At 43.1% G+C, this 27392-nt stretch overlaps 1 protein-coding gene across 3 annotated transcripts; it reads right to left on the reverse strand.

Annotated features, from left to right (window-relative positions):
- Nucleotides 1-132: 132 nt before the first annotated feature.
- Nucleotides 133-24071, reverse strand: prr12a (proline rich 12a). 3 transcript variants are annotated; one of them, XM_034193131.1, is made up of 16 exons: nucleotides 23066-24071; nucleotides 21249-21406; nucleotides 18158-18319; nucleotides 15187-17855; nucleotides 13099-15111; nucleotides 12659-12886; nucleotides 11833-12520; nucleotides 11106-11602; nucleotides 10906-11022; nucleotides 8452-8585; nucleotides 7523-7962; nucleotides 7152-7271; nucleotides 6614-6711; nucleotides 6283-6414; nucleotides 2973-3068; nucleotides 133-1227 (listed from the first exon to the last, which is right to left on the reverse strand). In XM_034193131.1, the coding sequence occupies exons 1-16, from the start codon at nucleotides 23146-23148 to the stop codon at nucleotides 1093-1095; spliced, it is 7770 nt and encodes a 2589-aa protein (XP_034049022.1). In that variant the 5' UTR covers nucleotides 23149-24071; the 3' UTR covers nucleotides 133-1092. The 3 variants fall into 3 exon arrangements, with proteins under 3 accessions (XP_034049022.1, XP_034049020.1, XP_034049019.1); XM_034193129.1 differs by having other exon boundaries at nucleotides 13099-15071; nucleotides 15108-17855; XM_034193128.1 differs by having other exon boundaries at nucleotides 13099-17855.
- Nucleotides 24072-27392: the final 3321 nt, after the last annotated feature.

The raw sequence follows: 27392 nt of genomic DNA on the forward strand, positions 1-27392 counted from the left end.
AAGGACAAAGAATTTCATCAAGAACTATACAATATTTACATGCCTTTTTTCCTTTTTTTATGGAAAATTAGATTGTTTTCAAAATAAGTCATAGTATGCACAAACATCAAAATGATAAAAATGAAATGACCATTTCCTCTTTAAATATTATTTATACTCCATCCTCCCTTATGGGAAGTGGCTACTTATTTTTCTTTGCACCTGCATGACTGATGATTGAACTGAAGCACAACAATGTTAAGTTTCAAATAGATACCACATTTTTTTTCTTCTTTTTTTTTTAACCATTTCTACACCCACTGTATTTGATACAATATTCCTGTCTCGAAGTCTGTTCTTTTGTAGAGAGGGGAAGACAGCTTGGATATGTGGGTTAAGGATTGTATACTGAACCTGTGGTAAATAAAAACCCATTTAAAATGCACGGGCAGCCACCCGGCACCTGTGAGAGTTTAAGTTAAAAACCTCCTCATATAAATAATAAAAATGTGTTTATATATTATAACAGCTGACTAGTGCTGCCCTCCGCGTAGCGCGGGATGAGAAAGAGCATCTCTTAACATGTTTCATGTTTCTCCTCGTGGATGAGCTCACAGCACACACAGACTAAAAAGCATTCTCACCATCTCCCACTCTTCAAAAGCCAACAGCCAATGTTAGTCTTTTCAAAAAATAATTTATGTAAAAACTAAGCAGTAATAGCTTTTTTTTTCACCTCCTTTCAATTACTGTCTTTGTGAAGCGGTTAACAACATGTCAATGGCTCCTCCTTTGACTTGGGGTTACAGCTCCTCCGCTTTGTCTTTTGCACAACACCTTTCTCCCTTTTCGGCAACGATCAGGTCCATCTTGACCGTGTGTGACCCCTGATCCATGGGGTATTCCTTCTCACAAAGTAAGACATTTCTTGAGTCATTTATCAACAAAGGGGGTTAGACGAGGCCAGAGTCTGAGGTCGTGTGAACAAGCCTCCTTTTGTTCATCAACGGGCTAAAAATTCCATCCTCAGATCATAGGCAGGGCTGAGGGACTGTACAGTAGGGTCCATCTGTTTTTTTTCCAAACTCTCCATTCATTCTGTGTGCAGGTGACTCAGGCTTTGGTGCCGAGTGTGAGCAGCTCGATGAAGGAGCCGAAGAGCGTCTCGAGCCAGCTCTGGTTTGCCATGCACTGCTGCACCACTTCTTCTTGGCCTGGGTCCTCAGCCGCCTGTTCAATGGTGTTAGTCTGAAAAGGATACAGGGACACTGTTTAATGCACAGACTCCCCCAAAGAAAAGAAAAAAAACAAAAAAACAAACAAACACATGGCCACTGTGTAACACAGAGACCCAAAGCAACAAGCACAGAGCAACACACACCCAAAATAAGGAAAAACCAACAGTGAAACACACATTCAAGTAGATTGCATCCCCGCATAAATAAACAGACATGGTGACTCTATGCTAGTTTTGGGAAATAAAGACACTGTTCAGTTTATAAAAAAGATGAGGTATATATGTAAGATGAGGTATGTGCCATTATGAAATTATAAAAATAATGGTGCCAATTACCCATTTTACCTAGAAAGTGAAAAGGAATATTTTAGTTCCTGCAATTAAACCCATAGTCACGTAACTCTTGACTAGGACAGACAGGTGCAAAAGTTTCAGACAACTCAGAATATTGATGAACTCCAAGGGATTTTAATTAGTCATCTCAGTCAGAAGGTCAACAGCCCTACCCAAAAAGAACACTGTCTAAAATTAAAACTTTTGAACAATACTAGAGTTTTATCACGCTTGATGTCAATATTGACGCACACATGTGAACTCACACAGTTGCTATTCACCAGGCAACCACATATGTGTATTATTTCACCATTCCTCATCTACTTCAAGTGACACACACATATAATGTTAATTTCCATGTTATTCAACTTCAACATGATATGACCATAATCTACATTAGCCTAAGAAGCAGTTTAATTGCAGGGGGTTTATAACCGTGACCAGAACAGCACAAAGAAAACATTTGTTGGTTGGAACAACAACAACAACAACATGAAAATGTCAGAAAGTCAAAGAAACCTATGATGACATCATGCAGTGGCTCTGTGACAAAGATATTCAGCAGCACTGACAGAAGATATTCTGCTGTCAGCCAGACGTGAACCTGTGCAAAGCTGCTTCACAGTGGATGAATATTTTAGTTCATCTTCACACAAAGCACCTCAAATATCAGTGATTACACTTGTGTAGTTTTCATGCAAGCAGTGTAGGGAAACTGAAGCATGTTCCAGTGTAAATAACGCATAATATATATTGCAAGATGTACATGTGACAATAGTAGTAGAATATATGGCAGAATTACTTTGTGTAGCAAATAAGACAAACATTGGTAATCCCCACACATGGAGACAGAATGAAGATGTCTGCTTCAGCTGCATTCATACAAAATCCTTTCTGCAGGATCATGTGGATGCATGACCATTTATTTGAGTTTTAGAATGCAACACTGTGAAACAGTTGAGACAATTATGTGCAGAAACTGCCTGTTTTCCTCACCGACTACCACACCTACTCCTAATCCACCATAAATCCAGCATTCTGTAGTCTTCCAGCAGGTGGCAGACATGTCTATGGGGAATTATATAAGCAAAAAACAAAGATGCTTTCTGGACTGATCCAGATTTGAATGAGTCTGCCCTTGTTATATTTCCTTTTCATTTAATGAGTTACAAAATAAAAGCATTTATTATTTTTCAGTTACTGTGTTAACAACCTGGAGGAGATGGGTTCGATTATCTATTCAGTCGCTGTATTTGACAGAGTACATGCCTAGGCTTTTCCCCAAAGATAACTGGAGTAAAATAAAAACAGATGGGATTACATTTTAAAGACTGAAGAATGAGTAGGTTCAGAATGAACACACACCAAAAATCAGACCCGCCATTTCATTTGACATTGTTGGCAGATGTATGAGCATGCTTACCTCTTTCTTGCACTGTAAGAAGGTGTGGTATTTATAATGATGTAAGGAGTGGTACAGGCTGTAAATCTGGTACGACTCAGATGACAGTTTAAGGTCCTGAAAAAAAGTATAATCGCATTTAGATTAGCAACACTGTACCAGCAGAGATGAAATGCAAAACCGCTGAAGCTACAGCTGTCATAGACCTTTCAAATTGAAACTGGTGTGATTTTGGAATTTTTCAGCAGCTGTTCTTTGATTTCAGTCTAGTTATACTCCTGCTTGTGGTGTAACGCCCAGGATTTCCCATTAACTACCTCAAGTCTGGCAGCCTCTAGTGTGGCATGCAAAACTTTCATTATCATCCAAAAATACTTGTACAGTTCTCACATTAACAGCAAAGCAGCATGAGCACTTTCAATATACCAGCACATTTTGAATACAAGTGTTTTGTGTAACATGAACAAATATTATGTAACCACTAGTAATTTTTTTTCTATCATCATTAATGCACAACAAACGGTAATGTCACTACAGAAGTTAGCACTGACAAGTAACATCAGCTGCTTCTTGTACATTATAATGGTGGCTGGAAAACTTTGTGCATTACAGCCAACAACTGAACAGCAGCACATACTAGAACTAACAATGCAAAAAAAAACAAAAAAAAACAAAAAAAACGTTGGAACCATTTTCAAACTCCAAATTCGTAGTACTCAGTTACTTCCAAAGTTTTTGACCATAACATAAAATATTTATGCTATAAAGCTGTACAAGGGAATGACAATGTGGCTTCCTCGTCAATCTATAATGTTTTAATTTGTAAAAAAATAAACTTGTACGCTCTATTCAATTTAATCTTTTCACCATTTATGAACAGCATCAAACTCCATCCCATTTATCATGATTCATGGGTGTGAGAAACACTGAATGTTAACATTTTATATGGCTGGTACTAGCCTCATTTGACCCTATTTATGGGCCTGTCACACCTTGACGATTTAACCAACATATGACAACTTGTGAAAAATTTGGCAAATATACTGGCTACGTCGAATGAGCTATGCAGCTGTCACACCACAACAATTTCACCTGCATATGCCAACAGCCCTGTTTCCACAGAGCGTTCCAGGTCAGAACCGTTAAGTGTGACTTTGCTTGCATTCCCACCACCAGCAGAACCCTTCTGTCTGGTAGGTGGAGCATGTAGATGTTGACATGCTCATCACAGAGTACGGATGCTTTCACTGGGCTTCACTCCATCCACATGGATGCCAAACAGAGTAATTTAACATTTAAAAAAAAAAAAAAAAAAAAAATTTTGTCTTGGTGGTTCACGAGATTTATTTTCAACACATGCAGAATCGAATGATGCCTGTGGTAAATACTGATGTGAATGCATGAGGCGCTGTGACTATTTCAACTTTTAAAATAAGTTAATTTTCTTGTTGCCAGTGTTCTCTCATTCAGGCTGAGAAACGCACCGGGAGCAGACAAACACAGAGGAACTGCTTTTAAAACGCTATGTTTCTTCAGCCACAACAATGAAATAAAGTATTTTCAGACATAATTTTCTAAAATCAGGATGCTTTATGTGGATACATTTTTGTCAGGCTGTGATGATGAATCCGACCGACAGAACGTAACGGGTCAGATTAAGATTTTATATTTACGCAGTGTGTGAACTGGCTTTAATATTTGAAACTGTATGAACTGTTCGCTTGAGGACTGCAGCTTTTGTTGAGCCAATCAATGGACAGTATCAATGGACATATTTTGACTTGTGATTAACATGTGTTAACCATCACATAACTTATCTACAGTACAACTTATGGCCCGCGTATGTGAGACGTATGAGCCATACGCCGCCATGCACAGAAAATATTGCGCATGCTCAAACGTTTGACAAACTCACAGTAGTACGACACATGCCAGAGTGCTTCAACATGCTCTTAACTTATACAAACTTACCCATAACTTATTAGATGCATGAGTGCAAGCAACTTAAAATTTCTGACTAAACATTTCGCATAAGTGGACGGGTGAGCACCGAAGGAACGAGGTCCCTTAGCAGGGTCTGGGGGCATGCTCTCCTGGGAAATTTTTGTGTGTGTGTGTGGGGGGTGTGGGGGGGAGGTGCATTCTGAGAGCACTTTGGTCAGCTTTTCTTGGTTTAAAACAGTAGTATTTGACTCTTATACTGGAACTAAATTGGCTGAAGTCTTGACTTCATTAAAATTTATTTAGTATCTTGTATATATTGCCTGTAATAAGTTTCAACAAATGGACTGCTTTCATGGTTTTCATTCTACATTCATCAAATTCTAAGTGTGTCTTATAAAACAAATCAATAATTACACTCTTTCTGCTTTAAGTAAATAATACACTTAAAGACATAACTGTTGCCAATTAAATGCTTTTTGCCACTTGTAAGCCATTTAAAACTGATGCAATAGTTAAAAAAAAAAAAAGACCACCACCACATCAACACCAGATAATGGCAAATACCACCACCACACCAACTGAATTCTAAAGTGTTATGAAATGCCATCACCAGAATGCAGCACTTTCAAATGCCACCAGTTGTAATATAAACAATAAAAATCATAACCGATGAATATACCTTCAAAGTATTTAGCAGAGTGCTTTATTTTTACCTCATAATATATCACATCATTTTGAATGGCTTATCTATAAAAAGTAAAAACAGTATTAAAATAAATTGTAAGGCCTGAAAGAAGTTTCTGTAGGAAGTATTCTAGCCATAAGGTCAAGTGAGAGGGGGAACTGTTGGCTTTTTAAATACTTTAAAGACAATGGACTCAAGAGGATTTAGTACTGCTATAACGGACTGATGCAGAAGGTGGCAGCAATGCAACAATAAGGATGCCGTCTGCCATTAAACATCACAGAAGAACAGAAGGGTGTGCTTGATTTACTGCACAGGGACAATTTTTGAGAGGAGCATATTTTGTGTCAAAATAAAGCCATAATATATATTTTAAGTTAGTGGTTTTATATGGCGATATAAGCGGAAACATATTTTGATGGAAATCTGTATACAAACAGAGGTTTTGCAGCCATGTACACGTACGCTCGCGCCTTTGGCGTATTTTTAACACAACAGTATATGCTGGCTAAATCGTCAAGGTGTGACAGGCCCATTACATTGTTACAATCGCCTGGGTACAGGTTACTAAACTATCTGATGACATCACAGAGGAGTCATACCTCTCTCTAATTTATGAGGATAACATAATGCAAAATCTAACGATCCAAATTACATCTGAGATTGATTGATTTACTGCTATTCCCAATGAGCCCTGCCTACCTGTGGTTTAGGAAGGGTTTTCTTGACTCTGTTGAGGGTCTTGCGATTGTAAGCATCCCCGCTGAGCCGCAGCCTCACCACTCCCGAGTCCAGGGGGTCTACAATGATTTGGGGGTAAGCATGCAGGGCCTCCTGCCGAGGTGAAACAAGCATCAGGGCATAATCATGTTACAGAAACACGCATGAAGATTATTGTATGGCTGGCACAAATCATCTATTTGTTTTCTAGACGACCCCCCCCCCCCCCAAAAAAAAATAAAAAAACAAGATGGTAAATTATGCAAAGCATCTGAGTAGGAAAATAGACATTTCTAGGTTCAGGGCACATTACCTGGTGCTGAGAGCTCATGCTGACTCTCCTCAGCAACCTCCTCTTCTGTTCGCTGAGGATGCTGTCAATCTTCCTCATCGGAGGGAGGTACAGCTCATCTGGTGGCCAATTGAGGTAAATGGGGTTGCATCAGTCATCATTTATGCATCTGTCAGTCATTTTAACATCAAGGGCACGTTCAAGCAGCTCTATCTGGCTGCTGATCGATCAGCATTCCCGGGGCTTTCCTTCAACCTGCTGTGCCTCGTTTTCAATAAAAAGATTCATCTGCATATGCAGATCAGAATCCCTCCCTCAAGCAGGATGACTGTAAATTTGTTTATTTAGCTGAATGACTAAAACCTAGCGAATGCTACAAGCAATATCATCTGGACCACATACAGGCACCTGAAACATAGGTTGTTTTGTTTGTTTTCTTTTTTTAAATAGCAGCCTTAATATCACGAGCTTCATCCAGATTCCTTAAGTACAAAATGTAACAACTTTGTTGCAGGAGACGACTGTGTGTGTCTGCGTGTGTGCTGAGCCCTGCTCTCACCGTCTGTGTCCTCCAGGGCTTGGATCATGTCAGGATCCAGAGCTGTGCTGACGAGCATCTCCACATAGCTCCTGAACATCTCTCTCATGGCACGGTTGTTCATGCCACCTTTCACTGGCACTGGGAGGTGACGGATGTTAAGACAAAACAAAAGAGACCTTCTGTTATATATGAGCCAGGCAGAAAGACAATCCACGGAGTAATCTGGTACAAATGGGTTATTGAAGTATTGTAATTTTTCCATCCGTCACGCTTGTGCTGTTCCAAGATAGCACCCTGAACAGCAATATGTAAACGCCCTGTAAATCTCAGTGGATGTAAAGATAAATTGAGGTAAAATGTGAACACAAAGAATCAGAATGGCATCTCACTTTCATTCTCGCTAGTGGCTTCATCAGACGAGTCTGACTCTGACGATGAAGGTACTTCCTTTAGCCACTTCTTCCTCTTCTTGGGCGGTGGCTCCGCCTTCACCTTAGCCACTTTGGACTTCGGTGGGCGCTCAACCTTTTCCTTCCTTTCCACTGCTTTCTTCTCCTCCTTCACCTTTCCTCGTTCTGCGGTGCGTTTCTCCGGTTTCTCCTGGTGTGGCTGAACACGCTTCTCCTTCTCAAGCTCCTTCTCTTTGGCCTTTGGGAGAGCAGCTGGGACCTCTTTCTTTTCCCGTTCTTTTGCCGCTGTTGTGGTTGCTGCTCTCGACTTCTCTCTCTGTTCACGTTGGATGGGCGGAGCAACCCGTTCCTCTTTCTCAACTACTCTTGCTGGCATCTGAGCAGCAGGAGGGGAAGCCATTCTTGGGATTGTCTGGCGTCTGTTACATAGGAGGGAATTTTTTTGTATGAAAGAAAAAACACTGTAGGGTCAAACATGAGGGCAATGTACGTAGTAAGTTAAACTGATTCACTTAATGTAATTTAGGACAAAAGGGGAGGAAAAAAAAAGAAGAAAGGAGCTCAGCCTCAAAATTCTGCTCCCACTGAAGATGTTGTCATTCACACTCCATTTAACCTTTACAATCAAACACCACATTTTTTTAAACTGACAGTTCATTTATGTATCTTAGTGTTTGGGTCTGTCACCACAGTCAACACAGACTGCTTGTCTTAATAATGCAAAACTAATATGAGGGTTCTAAAATTTAGGATTCTTTAGGTCCTAATACTGCTTGTGTCAGTATTAGATCAGCTAATAACCTTCGGCCTCCAGAGTGTATTAATCTGAGGGTGAGGATTTAATGCTCAATTACCACATTTTAAAGGGTCAATATAATAACCAACATAATTCACTAGATTGCAGGTACCTGAGAGCAGGTGCCGCTCTGCGCCAGGGTCTTCGAGAACAAACTCGAACATAGTCTTTCTTGTTCACGTTCTCCAGAAATTTGACGTAGATCCGCTGGTAACGCTTCTTAGCATCTCCAAAGTAGCCAAGATACTGAATCAAAAAAAAAAAAAAAAAAAAAAAAAAAAACTCAGTTGCACAGTAACAACTCTTCAAGTGCCACCTTAAGAAATATAATAATGTGCCAATGCATCTATTGTACAATGCTTTAATGAATCCACAGCACACACACCATCACATAGTTGTGAAACCACCAATTTCAAGACATTTTAGATTTGGAAGAGAAACCAGATTAACTGATGACACGTTGGCTGCCATCATGCAGCTGTTCTCCAATAGGAATTGCACGTGTTCTACGTGACATCCCGCCACCACCCAGGTGTTTTTAAATTTGTGTGAATGTATGTTTGGAAATATTCATTTCAAATATTCATTATCATTCATATTCATCCTTCAAAAAATAATAATTTAAACCCTACAAAACACTGGCCAGACATTTGAGAAGAACATTAAAATACACAACAATTTCTCTTTGGCTGTTCCATTTGTCTACTGTATTAAAATGCTCTTATCTAGTGCCACAATATATAAAGTCACCGCAATATTCCATAACCCACAAACAGTGTCGCTGTCAAGTATAAATTATTTAACTTTGGATTGTTCTGGTCCATGTTTTCCTCCTATCCAGAGTCAAAGAGTATTGATCATTTAAAATATTTAATGTTTTTTTATTTATTTATTTTGCATTTAACAACACTGTGCTGCAATGTTCACTAAGATGGCATTACAACTATTTAAAAGATGTCTGAACACTCAAAACTTCTAACAAAAATATAGCAGTTTGTATATATCATTTGTAATGGTTTCATACAGCAGTGACAGGATTAGCTGTTAACTGCAGTCAAAGAAAACTTGCAGATTCTGCTGCTGCAAGAGCTGCAGGTTTTGTTTTTACTTCAGTCAGAGCTTCAGTTGTGGTCAGACATTTACATACACTCATCATGGTCACGAATGTTGTGGCAATATTGGGCTTTCGGTAACTTCTTTGAACTGTTGCTTTCTGGGGCAGAATGATAATACAACATAAATCTTAAAAGAATATAAATGGTGCACCAATTGTAATTTATTCAGGGTCTTCAAAGAGTACCTGCAGCAGCCATCAACAACCTTCTGGCAGAATTCAGGTCTGATATTTAGTCACATCTTGGCAGACCAAGTCAAGTTCAATTACAGTTTTTGGTTTTCTTGCATAGACCCAACTTTTAAGCACAGTTCAGACATTTTCCATGAGGTTGAGGTCAGGGCTTTAGGAAAAACAATTCCAAAAACACCCACAAAACTTAACATTAGCCTGTTTTATCTATTTCTCGATCGACCTTGATGCGTGTTTGGGGTCATTCTGCTATAGAAGCACCCAATGTGAGGACTTTCAACCATGTAGGTGATGGCTTGAAGGCTTGCTCAGCTTTTTTGAGACAGCCCTTCTCCATCATTCTGTCCACTTTGTGCAAAGCTCCAGTTCCATTAGCAGCAAACTCACACCAGAGCATGATCTACCACCAACACGCTTTACAGCTGGGACAGTGTTCTTTAAATTGAATGGCTCACCTTTACTCAAAACGTATCTCCGGTCACTAAAGCCAAACAATTCAATCTTTGTCTCAATCTGATCATGTTGGCACAGAGGAGCAACCAGCTTTTGTCAATCATTATCATTAACAGAAAGTCGAGAGGCCCTGACAAGTTAAAACACATTTCAGACTGCAGAACCACTGAATTAATAATTTGGGTATATGCATATTTTAGAGCTTGTATGTTTAATTTTGATTCTGCATTGATTTTAGAAAATCCAAAATAATCTTACATGTTGTGTAATCATTTCAAGCCAGAAAAGACCAGATCAAAGACATCACTGAATGCCCAATATTGCCATAACATTCATGCCCATGATGAGTGCATGTAAACTTCTGACCATAACTATACCTGCCTGCACTGTCATGTTCTAAACACCTCACCTCAACACTTAAGTACAGCAACACTGCAGACATTTGGAGAAAGACAAATTATTATGAAATGACACTAAAATTTGATCTCAGCAGTAATGATTGGACATGGCCAGTGCAGGACACCACTATGTCACACATCAACTCTGTCATGGTGCCACAGAGACAATCTGCCATTTATAACAATAGAAATGGCAAATAACGAATTATTAGAGAACTGGAGTGCACTAAAATATCTGACCCGGAACAGACAGTGACGTGAGTGTTGTAAACAGATAAAATTCACAGTTTACAGATGTGTCAACGGTTTCCAGCAAAGTCCTTCAGATAACTTGTGCAGATAAACATAAAAAATGACAAACTCATTTACAGATGTATTTAGAGGATTTAAAAAGTTGGCATGAACTCACATTGCTTGTGGCACAAAACTGCCTCTGCCCATCTTTGATCTCTGGACTGAACTTCTGCAGGAGGGCTTTTTGCACCCTCCAGATGGGTGGAGGCTCGCGGCCCGTCTGCAAAGCCAGCTGTAAAAAACATATTTTAGATCGGCAAACAGAAAACATCTCGAGGCGACTTTATGAACATATACACTTTCACACAGATATACCTTCAGAGTCCGAATGTCTTCCACCCGAACTACAAACTCATCCCTTTCTCTGAAGATACCTTCCCCACCACTCTCGCTTTCATCCTCTTCACTCTCTCCTACAATGGCAGCGTCTTCCTGCTTCTGGGCTAGGTGCAGGGAGGTGATCTTAGGAGCTGGAGGCTCTTCGGGAGAAGCGGGAGTTTCTGGAGAGGGCACAGGAGACTCTTTCTGTACTGAAGATGGAGGAGGAGGTGAGGACAGAGGTGAGGATGGAGTAGGAGTAGAAGGCTGAGGAAGAGAAGCAATGGGTGGCGGTGGTGGAGAGGGAGACGAGGGAGGCACGGGGCTTTCAGTCTGCAAATTCTCCTGTTGTTCTTCCTCTGGAGGAGGTATAGGTGAGGGGAGGGAAAGGGGAGGGAGAGGGGAGTGAGAGGGCGTGGACGATGAGGCCGGAGATGGGGGAACAGAAGGAGGCTCCGGGGATACTGATGCCAGAGGAACCTCAGGGAGAGATGCTGTAATGCAAGAAGAGAAAGACTGAAGTTAGTCATGCAGATCACTTTCCATCAGATCAAAACTGATAAAAATAAATCAATTTGTCTGAAAACACAGCAACACTTCAATCTGACAAAGTATGAAATTTTATGAAGGTGAGCTATAGAAAGAAAGAAAGAAAAAAAAAAAAAAAAAAAAAAAAAAGATCATCCAGCAAGTAAATGTTTATAAGATTAACTTCACTACAGACCTTCCAGCTTTGGAGCACCCAGGGTTTCCAGCTGTGGTTCTCTGTCTTCTGTCATATCACTCTCTTCTTCTCCTCCCATGCTCCTCTCCATCTCATTCTCTTCTTCCTTGTCCTCATCCATGTCTCCATCTTCTGGCTGAAGGATGTCAGGTTCATTGGACTGGGGCTGGGTATGGGAGGTGTGCATGGTGGTCTGTGGGCTAAGTGTGGGGGGTTGCATTGTGGGGGTAAGGGGCCCCTGTGTAGACTGTGGCTGGGGAGGCGGAGGAGGTAATGTGGGCTGGAGGGTCGAGGCCAACTGAGGAGTATCATACAAAGCAGAAATGGCAGACGAAATGCTCTTCTGAAGATCCTGGTTCTTTCCGACCGAGTCCTCCTCATCAGAGGAGAAGGAAGGCAAGGTCTCCAGGTTCCTCTTCAGCTCATCTTCCAAGCGCTTAGGGCTGGGACAGGTGCCCAGGGCCAGTGCCCCATTCCCTTCACTGTCACCAAAAGGAGGTGGCGGCGGAGGTGGAGGAGGTGCAGGAGATAAAGGGCGCAGACCCCCAGATTTACAAGGGGACGTTTCACCGTTGTCGGGTTCTATTCCTGGTGAAATGTCCAAGCCTGGAGGCCTTTTCCCTGTCTTGAGGAAATCCAAGAATGAAGCCACAAAGCCTGCCTTGGACTCAGAGTCCTTCTCATCACCCTGAGAGAACATAAAAGACAAAAGAAGCCATATTTACAAACTCCACCACCTGGACTCCATCGAGCAATTCCCTTTATGAACTCAACCTATTTTTTTTCCTGCATAAGTTACCATCAAACATAATACTGTTCTTCTTACCCTTTCCTCCAAGCCTTCTTCATCCACTCCTTCAATCATCATCTGGCTTTTCTGCTTGTTCTTTTCCTGACTTCTGGTGCTGTCAGTGCTACATGGAGGCCCAGGACTCAAACCAAGTGAGGGGGCTGAACCCACCGAGCCATCCGACAAAGCAGGGTCTGTGCCAGACAGAGAGTCTGTCCTCAGCAAGGAATCCGACGAGGACAGGCTACCAATTGGTAACTTTATCTGAAACAAAAGAAACCATGAACTATAATGCCTCCGTGTACAGACATACCTGCGAAGTCAAGAATTTATTATTATTAACCTTTAAGTGAGTGCATGTATAATGATGCTATAAGAAAAAAGTTAAGAGTCTGTCCAAAGTTAAACAGCATTAACCTTTGTTTAATCAAGTTAATTAGAAATAACATGCCTTTACTAGTCATAAACTCACTAACCTTCAGGGGTGGAATTGGCTCATGTTGCTGCTGAGGTTGGTGATGGAGCTGTTGTTGCTGATGGAGGTGATGGTGGTGCATCTGTTCTTGCTCCTTTCCACTCATTTCCATGAACATATCCTCCCTCCTTCCTCCTCTTCCTCTGCTTCCACGACCTCTGCCCCTTCCTCTCCCCTCCACACTAAATCCCCCTACACTGCCGAGGTTTGCTCCACCCATTTCCCCCATCATTCCTCGTGGTGTGTAAGGTTCTGGCATCGGGCGAATACGAGGCCGTCCTCTTGGCCTTGGTGGGCCCTCTCTCTTGGGCCTCGTGGGCTTCCTCCCTCTTTTCTTGGGGCCATCTTGAGGCAGAAGAGAGTGTGATCCAATAGATGAGTAGCCAGATGAGTGGTAGAAGTCAATGTCACCCATTAAAGGGCTGAGTGATCCACTTCCACTTCCTCCACCTCCCTTTCTGCAGCTGGATACCAGGTCTGGCAATAGGTCAGGGAGCCTTCGGCTGTTCAACCGAATGTCAGCTGGTTGGTCTGCTTTATCCTCGTCATCTTCAAATTCATATTCTTGAGCATAGCTTTTCTTAGGAAGTGTGTTTGGGTCCCGGCGCTCCTTTAGCAGGTGGAAAGAACTGGACTTGAGAAGCTTCTTAGGACGGGAAGAGCAGAAAATAGGAGACTGCAGACCTCCAGAGCCTGTTCCTGTGCCAGTTCCTCCCGGTCCAGTGGGTAGTTTAGCTCCTGGATTGTTGGGCCCAGTATTATTTGCGCTCATACCCATAGCAGGAGCCTGGGACTGAATCAACCCAAGCTGTTCAGTGTTGACAGTTGACGGGAGCTCATGAGTTTTAAGAGAATCTAGGTCCAGAGTCATTGTGTTGTTAGTGGGTTCTTCTAGACCATGACAATATGATTCATAGCCCTGATCTCCACCATGGTGGCCCATAATATCATAAGTAGGTCCACCACTTCCTCCTGCTCCACCTCCACTTTGCCCAGTTTTCAAGGAATCCATTCCTTCTTGACCTGGGTGGCTATCATTAATTTCCTCCTGCCCTGGTCCTGCACCTCCAGCGCAGCTTGACTTATAGTCTTCAGCACAAAACATGTCTTCCATTCCTGGAAAAAAAGAGCGATCCTCATCCTGAAGAAGGGAGTCTGGGAAGCAGATGGAAGTCAAGGGTACAAAGCGGTTACTTTGTTGATTTTGGTCTGCCTTCTCCACTGGACTGACGGTGTCAAACTGGTGCTGATCCGAGCGTTGTTGGTCCAACTGCCCTTGCTGAGCCGCGAGTTGTGACGAGAGTGGCTGCTGTGGGTCAGACTGAGGCTGGGAGTGGGCTGAGGCAGGAGGAGGCGGTATATGGTGAGGATGAGGAGGCTGTGGCTGAGAGTGAGGGTGGTGAGAATGAGGCTGTTGGTGTTGTGAGCTGGAGTGCTGCTGGGGGTGGTGCTGTGAGAGATGGTGCATGTGAGATGGGGTAGACAAGCCAATGTCAGGCTCAGAAAGGAACGAATGCAGTTCAGAGGCAGAATGCTGCTGTGAGTGATGCGTTTGCTGTGGTTGGTGATGGGATGGATGCTGCCTCTGTTGCTGCTCCTGTTGTCTGTGGCGGTCACTAGTACTTCCGCTCCTGCCTCCGTTGCCTCCTGCGCCTCGTCTCTCCTCTGCCACAGCTACATCTGTGCTGGAGGTCTGAGAGAGTGAACGCTCCAGCATGTCCAAGGAAGAGACTACCGAGCTTGGTTTAACCTGGCTCTGCTCATGCTGATGCGGAGGTGGACCGTGGTTGTAGTGTGCGGCTGCCACTTCCAAAGCCTGTGACTGAAGCTGAAGTTGGAGTTGAGTGGATTGAGATTGAGCCTGATGTTTACTTGAGCCAAGTCTGCCACTTGTACTTTCCATGACTGCTTGCTGTTGGCTAATAGAGTGCTGTTGAGGTGGGGGATGAGAGTCCATCTTATGGTGCTGTTGATGTTGAGGATGAGAATCAATTTTGTGGTGCTGCTGATGCTGAGGATGGGAGTCCATTTTTGGGTGCTGCTGATGGGGTTGGTGCGAATCCATTTTGTGATGCTGTGGATGTTGCCTATGAGACTCCATTTTATGATGCTGTTGTGGATGTTGTTGGTGAGAGTCCATTTTGTGGTGCTGCGGTTGATGTTGGTGAGAATCCATTTTATGGTGCTGTTGGTGAGGTTCCAGTTTGTTACGCGTGGTGTGCGATAGTACAGACTGAAGCAGATGTTGCGGCTGACGGGACTGATCGGTGGGGGAATCCATGAGGGTGGCAGCACTTTGAGACTGGGAATGCTGTTGTTGGATTTCAGGTGTTTTCCGAGGGTAAGCAATATCTGAACGCTCTTGGGACTTCTTCTGGAGCTCCATTTGAGTATGAGATGGCATCTGTGAGTGTGATGACACATGCTGACTATGCGATGCGTGTTGGGGAGCAAGGGAGTGTTGGGTGTACGGGTCACCCCGGCCATAGTGTACTACAGAGCCAAGGTTATCATGGTGATGGAGGTGGGAATGGACTTGTTCAGCGCTGCCTCTCCCTCCACTGCTTCTACTGCTTCCAACAGACCTCTCATTTCTTTGTTGCTGATGGTGGTGTTGTTGGTGCTGTTGCTGTTTCTTTAGTGAAATTTCCAACTGGTTGTCCAGGCCTGAGATGGTCCCTCCAGATCCTGCATTAGCAACTCCAGCAGTGGCTGTGGCACTATGAGTGCGTATGACACTCTGGGGGTGGTACCGCTCTTCAGAAGTCTTACTCATGTCATATGACAGGCCTTTACCTGAATCAGTGGTTGGAGGCACTGATTGGGGTTGAGGCTGTGTTTGTTGGGAACCCTGTTGTGGCTGTTGTTGGGGGTGGTGATGGGAAGCTTGGGGTGCAGGGCTAGCTTGCGCTTGCAAAAGGTGCTGAATCAGAAACTCTTCATCATCATCTACTTCGTCTTGGGATCTCTGAGAGCCCACTCCAAGCATGGAAGTGTCCGTCTTTGTTTTGGAGGAGGTGGAATGGTAAGACTGAGGCTGTGAGCTTGGGCCTCTAGTATCAGGGTAGCCCTGCGGGGATGCTAAAAAGGTGGGAGAAAGAACTGAAGACATGTATTTATTCGAGCCAGCACCTCCTGGAGACTGTGTTGGGCAGGCAGGTACTGGTGAGTGCAACCCTGGACGAATGATGCCAGAGTTGCCAGAAGGGGAAGGACTAGAATCTGGAATATGATAAGATCCTCCCCCGCTTCCCTCATTTGTCATACTGCTTCCTGTCGCGCCTCCTGACCCAGAGTTCCCATTTCCAGTGCCATTACTGCTTCCGCCAGATGCTCCACTACCTGCTGAGCCACTTGAACGTAAAAGGGCTGGGGAGTGGCCTGGAGCACCATAGCCCAGTGAAGGGCTTCCAGCACCACCTAGAGAAGATGGAAGTGGTCCATAAGCAGAGTCAGTGCCATATATGTCTGTAGGATATGACTGACTTCTCCCTCCTAAACTTCCATAACCTTTCCCACCAGCACCAGAACTGAGATCTTGGGCTTGTGGGGAGCTGAATCCTCCAAAGGACTGGGCCAGGTGGGTAGTAGGAGGATGATTGGGGGAGTATGACTGTGTCTGCTGCTGCTGGGGTGGAGTCTGACCAGTAAGAGCAGTGGTGGGGGTCTTCACTGGAGGCACAGGAGAACCATAGCCTGAGAGGCAGGATTTGGGGAGAGACTGGGCAGCAGAGGTGGAAGTGGGAGGGGGCTGCTGTTGCTGAGGGGTGGGTGGAGGAGGAGCTGACTGAGGGGGTGGCTGCTGCCTGGAAGGAGCTGCACTAGAGCTGGATGTGGGGATTGAATTGGAGGGATGAGCCCCAGAATTGGCAGAAGAAGAAGAGGAAGAAGAGGAGGTGGAAGAGGCAGAAGGAGGTGTGTGAGGAGTTCTTGAGGATGACGCCGAGCTGGCTGAAGAATATCCACTACTAGAGCTGCTTTTGGTACCTTTTCCAGCTGAAGAAGAAGAAGAAGAGGAGGAGGAGGAATAGGGAGGCTGAATGATTGGCCGATATTGCTCAGTGCGAGTGGTTGGCTTGTGATCAGACGATGGACTCTGATCACCCAAAGGGCTGCAAGAAAGACCAGTGTGTCTGTGGTGAGTGGCAATCTGCTGGTACCCTGCCCCTCCACAGCTGAGGTAGTGCTGGAGGGTATGGGCAGCAGAGGACGAGAGCTGTGACTGAGCTGGCGAGGGCCGCTGGTAATGCTTGATGACACTGTCCTGCCGGGGTACAGCCCGCTCCTGAGCCGAATTTGACTGCGTCTGTGACTGAGTCTGGGGCTGAGCAGAGGAGAAAACTGAGGCATTGTACAGCTGGGAGGACTGATCCTGCAGTTGTGATGATAGCAGGTTGAACTGGTGTGACTGCAAGTGCCTGGCAGAGGACGCCTGGGCAGATGTGGCACCCGTGGGATCCTGGCTGCCCCTATAGGCAGCTGCAGCAGCACCCTGTGAGGACAGGAGTCTATCAAAACCCAGGCTGGACTGGGAAGGAGCCTTTATATGCAGCAGAGGGTCATGTGAAGAGAGTAAACCATTGGAAGTGGGACTAAATGTGGGTGTGTCCTGAAGGGAAAGGGGGGTGGCAGGGAAAGAGCGGCTAGAGAAGGATGCTGGGTGCTGGTAGGCTGAGAGAGCTGAAGAGGAGGGGAAGGAACCAGAGCCAGGAAGGGCTCCGGAGATGAACAGTTCAGGAGGAGCAGGCGTGTGCATCGCTGTTTGGAAAAGAAAGATGAATGGTCCAATTACTGCACATCCATCAAGCTATGCAATTAACGTAAGGCTAATGACAAATTTGTGGTAATTTGTTAATAGCTCTTCCTGCACTTTCATATTAAGGATCAAAATTATGAACACGTACCATAAACCTTTAAAATTTCTTTAAAATGCATTAATGATCACACTGCACAATTAGCAACACCAGCAGAATGACAACACAGGTTATTTATTTTAAATGTCATTAACTCTGGGGCAGTTTGAAGCTCAACACATGAACAGAGATCTAACAGCGCCCCACCTGTCTGCCAGGATGGCGTGCGGAACTGAGAAAGCAGGGAGGAGGCAGAGGGAGGAGGCTGGGGACCCCGGGACTCCAATGCTGAGATCAAATTCATGACAGAGGCGTCAGGGCCAGAGGGGCTAGCATGGTGCAGGCCAGTGTCAAACAGCCCCGACAGACCTTTGAATAACAACCAGAATCACAATCAATTTATTCACCAAGTACAAGGGCACAAGTTGTTTTGTAGGTTCCAAGAATCGCACATAAATATCTATATGGAATAAATATAACAAATGAAATTGTGTTGCAAAATAGATACAAACTGGTCAAAATATAACATATGTATGTGGACTCAAACAGCAGTAACAAACAGAATCTGTCAGTCTGTGTGTTTATACACAGACATTAAATAACAGACATACAGTAGTTGAAACTGGCATGTAGATGTGCATAAATTAGTAATCTGTAATGACAGTGATTTATGTTATTCCCATACATACGTAACGGGTTAGTGATATGATCCTTACGCCATAGTACAGTCCAATATCATACACTGATGTTGGCCTGATATGTCAATGTTACAAGTGACAATGAGTCTTGAAATCCTTTGGAAAATGCAAATATAAGCAGTTACTTATACTGATGGAATGAGAGACTTGTCATACAATCAGAAAATTTATTATCCTTTCACTTGATATTTTAATCTCAGATTAAGAATGACAGTTTATTTACAAGTTTCCATCATTAAAGGTGTAGTACACTTCAACTGTCCATAAAATTAACAAAAAATTACTTTATGTTGAACTCTGTTATAAAAATATGCTTATTTTTGTGGTTATCACAAAACTACAGCTAGTTTTACAGCTGGTTAAGTATTTATTTAAAAAAAATTCCAAGGAAAATATAATGAGTTTAGGCTATAAGAGCTTGTATAAAAACAAAGGAGGACATTTACACTACATCAATAGGAACGTGGAATTTCTAACTTTCAATAGGGCACCGCAGCTCATTTGAACCACTTATAGGGACTTGCGTTCCGTTGTGCAATATATACGCATCATAACTTCACACGAATAAATGGTGTATTGTATTGTTTTGTTTTCGGGTGTAATCACATAAGCAGTCACGAAAAGTAATTTCTCCCAGTGGAGAAGAAAAGGCGAGGCAGATGGGAGACGTCGTGTTGGTTAAGCGTTAGCCTACACAGCTAGCCAGACCGTTCTCTTGCCTGCAAAACCGCCTCGACACGTTTGTGCTCCGGGTCATAAACAAACTGCAACAAATGTCCACTTTCCCATCGCATCGTCACTTTTTCTTTGCATTTTCACTTTGTTTGCATGTAATTTGCTCAAAAACCCATTGAAAATACCATGGTCGGTCCCCCGGAAGTAGAGAAATTACGTCATATTTTACCTGTTTAGCGCCCGCCCTCAAACGAGATTGTGGTGCCCAATTAGGCAAAGTACCTATTAGAGTCTAATACAGCCATGATAAAACAGTAGGCTCCCCACTGACTAACTTTGGTAAATCAAATAAAAACAAAATGAACCTTAGCATTGACAACTGACACAGCTGACCTGCGTAAGTGTTGTCTTTACTGTCCAGTAGATATCCAATAAAACTTGTTTAATATGTCCAGATCTGATCCTGAATTCTTACAAACACAATCTCTAGTGACCTACGTTTACGCAGAGCATCCATCATCCCCCACCCTTTTTATTTTTTGCCACATTTGCCCTTAACCTCTATGATCATAACTCAAGATCTACTTGGCTCCGTGATGTTGACTAGTGTTGCCAGATCTTAAGAAATTTAAGTGCAGCATCAAAACAAGCTCAACATTAGTAAAGCCTATGAAAGCCTCAATGTTAAAATGTTAACAACATATTCAAGAGAAACCACAGAGTTAGTGGCAGAGTGAATGACACTACAGCACTGATATTATGAAGCTGAAACTGAGCAGACGATGTCAGCCAACGCACTGGGGAAAATAACAACTGTGCATATACAAAGAAGTTGCCAGTCAGATTTCCCTATCAGGCAACCACAAAAAAAAACAAGCCCTCCCCACTCCAAAACCCCATCATAACGTGTGTGATCTCTGTCGAGAGTTAAAAATAAATAAACAAATATTTTTTTAAAAGCAAAAACTCACTATTATAAGTAGACCAGGCAACTTGATGCTGATCAAGTTTGCCATTCATGGATCCGAAATGCCGCCACTTCATTTATACTGTCATCACTAACTCGTCATAGTGTCTTGTTATAGTGTTTTATCCCACATGGATCAAAATCCTGTTTCCAGACAAATAAAATTTGATTACATTAAAAAAAGAAGAAGAAAGAAAGGATAAACTTAGATCACAAAAAGGATTCTTTGTAGCACCACTATAATTTTGTTACATACACATATATACACACATACATACACATATATACACACATACACACACATACATACACACATACATACACATATATACACACATACATACATACATATACATACATATATATATAATGTCAAAATCAGGACCAAAAGTCTTCCAGTTCTGGAATCTCTGACTTTAATACGATGGAACAAAATTATAGTGGTGCTAAGAAGAATCCTTTTTATGACTTTAATGATTAAAAAGAAAGAAGACGACTACCATACCAACTTAATTTATAAAGCACCTTAGAACAGCCAGCGCTGACACAAGGCGATGTACACTACAAACATAAGCCCCGTTGGTGTCACAAGCCAAGGAAAAAAGATGAGTTTTTAAACGAACTTTAAAAATAACCAAAGAAGGTGCCTCCCTAACATCCAGAGGCAAGTTGTTCCACAGTTTAGGAGCAAGAACAGAAAAAGCCCTGTCCCCCCTGGGCTTTCTTTTTTGACCTTGGCACTTGCAGGAGCAGCTACACCTTAGATCTGGTTGAAACCACATCTAAAGTCATTTGCAATTTGTTTCATTGAAATCAAGTAGTCAAAACTGAGAACTTGCCATCAACACAACTGCAGCACACACATGTTTAATTAAGTAACAGCAATCTACCAGAGTCTGATAATTCATAACCAGGGCCCCTTATGGTGATGACATGGAAAGTATGACATTTATCTCACCCAAACTTCGTCCAGCTGCTCCCCAAGCCCCGCCTTGGCCAGAGCTCCCTGGGTGGTGATTGGTGGCATAGCCCTGCAGAGGGTGTGGGGTGGCGTAGGCTTGTCGGTGAAGGAGCTCAGAGTCAGGGTGGGATGATCTGGAACTCCCATATACAAGACTAGAAAGGTGCAGGAGGGAATGAGGAATTGTAGAGCGTCATTAGTCAATTAATTTCGATTAACAAACAAAATGTGCCTTTGTAAAACTAGTCCACAGAAAAATATTTGAGTGGCTCTCATACAATGAATCAGATAAATCAAAAGCATCCACTACTATCCAGGATGATGACCACGTTTTTGCCCCAGTGAAATGAGTAATTCATTAAGGATTGTGTTGACTTTGTTTCATATATATATATATATATATATATATCAGAAGGACTGATATTCAAGTTTATTACTCAGACAATCTGCCAGTTCAAAGATAATTAAGTACTTGCACTTATTTAAAATTTCCCTTAACCAAGATTTGTGCAAATTAAAAAAAAAAAATCAGTAACTGAGATTTAAGTTTGAAACTCGGCAATCTGTAAAGCTGTGATTTATTTATTTTGTTTTTAAGGAAAGGGGGAGAATGCGTGGCTGCTTGCAGAGATAATGTTCTTAGCATTGGGCTAGCACCGCCTAGCAGCCAAAGCACATCAGCTACATGTACAGGTACTAGGCCCAAATTACAGTGCTCTCATTTTACGCGCAAACGAAGAATAAACATGCGACTAATAAATGGGTCGACAAAACACACATTTTGTCGTGTACTGCGTGTCGTGCAGTCCGAACATTTTGAGGTAAAGTGTCGACATGCACCGATGATGTTGATTTAAGCTAGTTAACAGCTGGACGGTGCAACTCGACGCAAATGTGCACGCTGATAAAAATCGCACTGCAAATACGTTTGCTTGCCAACTATCGCCTCTCTGAACTCATTCATCTCCTATAAAGCAGCTATTTCCTAGTCATTCTATCTTCAACAGCAACCTAAGAGACAAAGATGCTTGTGTGCACACTGCACAGGCCTCGACTGGTTTCGGCTGCAGGCTAACGTAAAGCTGAAGCTAACATCATTTGTATTAGGCAATTTCAGAATAAGCAGCACAAATTTTCACATTCGCGTTTATCTTTTTTGTTGTTGTTGCAAGACACGAGTGTACAATCTACATTCGAAGGGTCACATCTTCATTATGCAAATGATCACTAATTAATCAAAAGATCACTATTATATCTTGCACGAGAGGGAAATGTATTGGAAAATGTCACGGCTGCAGCGTTTGCCTCACGATTTTTTTAATGTGCACATTTTTGTGTTTAATATCCATCACTGCTTGTTGATGTCTGTCAGGGGGGTTTACTGCGTCTGCACTCTTTATCAGTCCTATGAATTTACCCATCAGGGTCTGTGTGCAGGCCTGCTGCACGCAAGGAACAATAATTCCTATGGAGGATCCAGACAACTCCCCCCGCCCCCCAACCCGCCAGATCTACCTAAAAAACCCACGTCTGTCAATCACATTCACATATCCCCAACCTTGCCTTCCTCCACCCCGCCCACCCCCACGACACGCACACTGTTCCTACGTTCCCGTTGTTAATATTATTACTATGCAACTGTTTGGGATGACAATGCACTAAACATTACTGGCATGGCACGATCCCTGAAACCAGTGGCGACAATTTGTTTACGGGGGGGGGGGGGGGGGGGGTCAGTCACACCGTGCCCTGCTAAAGTAAGCAGCAGCAGTGGTGATGCATGCACATTGTCTTGGGAGAGTCAATGCATTTACCTTGCTTTTGCCGATCTCTCGTAACTCCATCCTGCTCCTGCGCCCAAATCTCCAAATCCGGTTCCTGGGTAATTTCTATCCATCTATGTGCTGAACAATGTGTGCAAAGCAAACGAGAACGACGCAGATCAGATATCGAAAAAAACAGAGAATCCAGTCTTTCCCGATTTTCCTTTTTTTCCCAGACTATTTCATAAGCAAGTCGTCCGGAGTGGAAAACAGCATATTGAAAGAGAAATGGAGGGGAGGAGGAGAAAGCTGGATGAAAAAAAGAGGGGGGTCTACGGGGCTATAATCCTAACCACCTCCAAAAAAACAGTCTTTCTCCTTTTCCTAGTCCTTTCCCATGTATCATTTCCACGAATGCAGATTTCCTCCGAAATCACTCACGGTCATGATGAGGATGCCGCCGTTTTCGCCGGCGATGGATGAATTGCTGATAAACATTTGATTTGAATGCGTCCTTTTTTTTTTTCGCCGTCGCTCTCCTCCCCTTTTCTTTAGCCTGGTTATGCTATACGGCTAGCGCGAAAAAGATCGTCGGGCCACGTTAGTACCAATCATTTCCCCACAGGTAGTCGAAGATAATCCACGAAAAAAAAAAAAATCGGGGGAGGAAAATCTCTTCTTTTTTTCCTCCCCACTTTCACGCACAATCGTTCCCACACACCCCCTCCTCCTCCTCCTGCTGCTGCTGCTGGAGCGGAGCTGTAGGCTAGCAGATGCTAGCTGTCAGCGACGACGCATCAAAATAAAACAGAGTTGCTTTTATTCCACGCTCCTCGTATCGATAACCTCTGCGGGCACTGCAAGTAAAAGCGACGACGTGCTTAACCGCATGTGGGTGACAGTAAAAGAACACAAATACAAAACCCCAGTGAGAAAGCGCGAAGGAGCAGGCCGCGTTTTAATATTTTTTCTCATTTTCCTCCGGAGACGCCATTTTTGAAGGCGGCTGGTGGCTGTCCGTCCTCCTTCTCCCTCTCTCCCCCTCACTGCCGAGGTGCACTCAGCGTCTGTGGATGACCTCCACTCACCGCCGGGTCCTCACTCTGGAACGCAAACCCCGCATACTTTTCTACGTTTTTCCACCTCGTAATAAAAAGTACATATTCGTTTTATGCGAGCAGGCGTCAGCTGCCTGTAACGGCCGATGTGATTGGCTGAGGCGCCAAGTGCGTTAGCAACAATAGCCAGATTTATAGAAACCTAAAATAAAATGTAAAACAAAAAAACGTTACGTTTCATCAAGCGCATAAATGTACAGTTTGCTTAATTACTTCTATATGATTTCAAGGCTGGTATTTTCACTTTCAGGATTGTTCAAAAATGTTTGAGGTTAAATTGTACCAGTAGGTGGCGTACTTTCGTGATCCTACAGGGGCGTAGCCGCAATTTATTGAAAGACAGTCCAACATGAGGCACCACAAAAATAAGAAAAAGTTGTAGTTCATTGTCAGCTTGGGGCTGGCTCCAGAAAGGAGAAGGTTCCCATCGAAGCCCATGTTAAAATGACCAACTTCAGAACAGACATAAACATGTTTATAGATACAGTAAGTCCCTTCGGCTGCTCCCTTGTTTGCACTCGGGGGTCACCACAGCAAATCCAAGGTGGATGTTGAATTGGCACAGGTTTTACATCGGATGCCCTTCCTGACGCAACTCCACATTACATGGAGAAATGTGGCAGGGGTGGGATTTGAACCCGGAACCTTCTGAACCGAAACCAAGTGCATTAACCACTTGGCCACCACCCCTACCTATGTTTACAGATACAGACTGGTACAAAAAATCAGTTTTGGTCTCTATTGATGCCTTTACGGTGTCAAATCTCGCGCATAATCACGTTCTCGCTGGGGAGGCCGAGATGTCGTTGTCAGTGTAAACAAGCGTTTGCGGCAACTTGTTTGCAACATTGCGTCGTTATGGAGGTGAGTTTAACCAAAATATGTATTTAGGTGCTTAACTAAGATAATCGTGTCTTTAACCTGAGTTTTATTAAAATAAAATCATGTTGCTGTTAGGGTTGTGTGTCAGGAACCGGTTCTTTTCAGGTATCCTTAAGAAATTATTCGATCCATCAACATCAATAGGCTTTTAACGATTAACGATTCCCTTATTGGTCCTTCAGAGTGGCTGTTTTGGGGGGTGTTTGTCAGGAAAATGATAATTTCTCTACATTGATTACAGACCCTGCAGCCGGTCTGTATAGTCAACCGTTTCTGCAGTGCAGCTTTGCTTTGAACCTTGAACCAATGAAGCAGTGCTTTGATCTTCAATCTGCTGCTTCGTTGGTTCATTGTTTTATTTCGCTTTATCTTAATTTTTCCCCGCTAAAACCCTAAAGAGCATATGTCTGTGAGTAATATTTAGCTTTTTTAGCAGGGGTGGTAGCCAAGTGGTTAATGCGCTTGGTTTCAATGCAGAAGGTTCCGGGTTCAAATCCCACCCCTGCCACATTTCTCCATGTAATGTGGAGTTGCGAGTGCAAACAAGGGAGCAGCCGAAGGGACTTACTTACTATGTTAAACCGACCTGTTATGGGCTTCTGAAACAGTTGATAGATGTATTTTATAACTTAAAAACAGGACAGATGCTAACGTGTTAGCATGTCTATGGCATGTTCAATGTTAAAGTTAGCATTAAGCTGAGCCATTATCAAGTCTCCCTCCCCAGCACGCAAAGGATTCTGGGATACTCTAAAACCGTGAATAGGTGGTTTCTCTCTCCATGGCAACTGTATTGGGTGGTGATTTTTTTTTTTCTAACTCTTTAAAATGTTTTAAACTTCAAAGTTATGCATAATTAGGCGGTGGCCACTTTTTAATGACAGCAGCTATCGGTTGTTGGGAACCATGTCTGTCCTTTCTGAGCATTTTATTACAAATATCTAATAATATGGTGTGTTGTGCAAGTAACTGTCTTATCTAAGAGCTGTGTGTCCCAGGATTTCCTCTGAGTAAAATGTTCAGGTTCTTCAATTTTGTATGCTAAAAGTGTTAGCACTTTTGGCAGCTATTGACAGTTTGATGAGTTTGGGTCTGGTTAATCCATGATTACTGAGGAAATAAGATGGTCATAATTTTTAAGGCCCACACCAAAGCAAACTGCTATGAAAACCATACCTCATCCCTAAAATTCTGTTTTATTTAACACCCGAGCCAAGGTTGGCCTGTTAGCTTAGCTTGTTCGGTAACTCTAAGACAAGGGAGTGTTTGGGCTTCATTCATATAACGTATCTTCATAACTTAACGAGGATTCGTCCCATCTTGTCTATAGCTGAGGCAAAGACTCTGATTCATTCTAGACCTGATTACTGCAACATCCTCTTCTCTGTCTTACCACAGTCCAGCATGAGAGGTCTCCAGCTGGTTCAAAATACTGCTGCTAGAACTTTGATTAATAAGTTTGATCACATTACATGATTCTGGCTTCCCTTTGTTGGCTTCCTATCTCTGTGAAGTCTGATTTTAAGGTTTTGTTAATAACTTGTAAAATTATTCACTGACTAGCACCTCCCTACCTAGCCAACGTAATTAAACCCTACATACCGGCCTGTGCTCTGCATTCTCAGAAGGCAGGACTACTTTGTGTCCCGAAGGTTATAAGAAAGTCCGCAAGCCACAGAGTCTTATCTTATCATGCGCCTGTCCTGTAGAATGATCTCCCTGCAGAGATAAATCAGTCAGATTCTGCAGAGTCATTCAAATTCAGACTAGAGACTCATCTATTTGCCCTAGTCTATGGCTAGCATACTGGTGTAGCATGGAATTATGTTTCCTCTCCTTTTAAATCATTTTAATAGTCACAGAACAGGTCTCAGCCTCACGATATCTAAATTCTGGGTCTGTTAATGAAGCACAGGACTAGCTGCCAGCAACCACTTTAGTAATCTATCTGCTTCCCTATTGATTTACTGCTGATGAACTAAAGCCTTAGGCGCTGTTATCTCCGGTCAACTGTTTCTGCTATTTTCCTCGAGGTGCAGCGGTGCTCCCAGACAAAACTGGCATTGGCATTTGACATCTGCTGTCAGAAGTATCAAGATCTGAAACGAGATACTCTGCACCAAGATAGACCATTTATGCTTTAATAAGTGACTCTTTGTTTTTTTCCTCATCTTTTGTGAAAACCTTGTAACTGTTAGAATGGCCCAAGCAGTGGGTCACTTCTGTCTGGTCTGCGTGAGGTTTCTTCCTGAAAAAGGACAGATGGAGCTTTTCCTTATCACTGTCACCTGTGTGCTTGCCCTGGAGATTGGTAAGGTTAAACCTTACCCGTGTGAAGCGCATTGAGGCTACATTGTTGTGATTTGATGCTTTATTTA

This window comes from Thalassophryne amazonica, chromosome 18 (genome assembly GCF_902500255.1).
Source record: "Thalassophryne amazonica chromosome 18, fThaAma1.1, whole genome shotgun sequence".
Classification (NCBI taxonomy): Eukaryota; Metazoa; Chordata; class Actinopteri; order Batrachoidiformes; family Batrachoididae; genus Thalassophryne; species Thalassophryne amazonica.

Bases quoted from the DNA above. Each gene is read 5' to 3' on its own strand.
- prr12a (XM_034193128.1), bottom strand. From the start codon at position 23,148: ATGGATAGAAATTACCCAGGAACCGGATTTGGAGATTTGGGCGCAGGA. The intron at 18,320-21,248 runs GTGAGATAAATG...TGTTATTCAAAG, and splicing joins AGCAGCTGGACGAAGTTTGG to GTCTGTCGGGGCTGTTTGAC. The intron at 8,586-10,905 runs GTGAGTTCATGC...TTTTTGATTCAG, and splicing joins AGTTTTGTGCCACAAGCAAT to TATCTTGGCTACTTTGGAGA.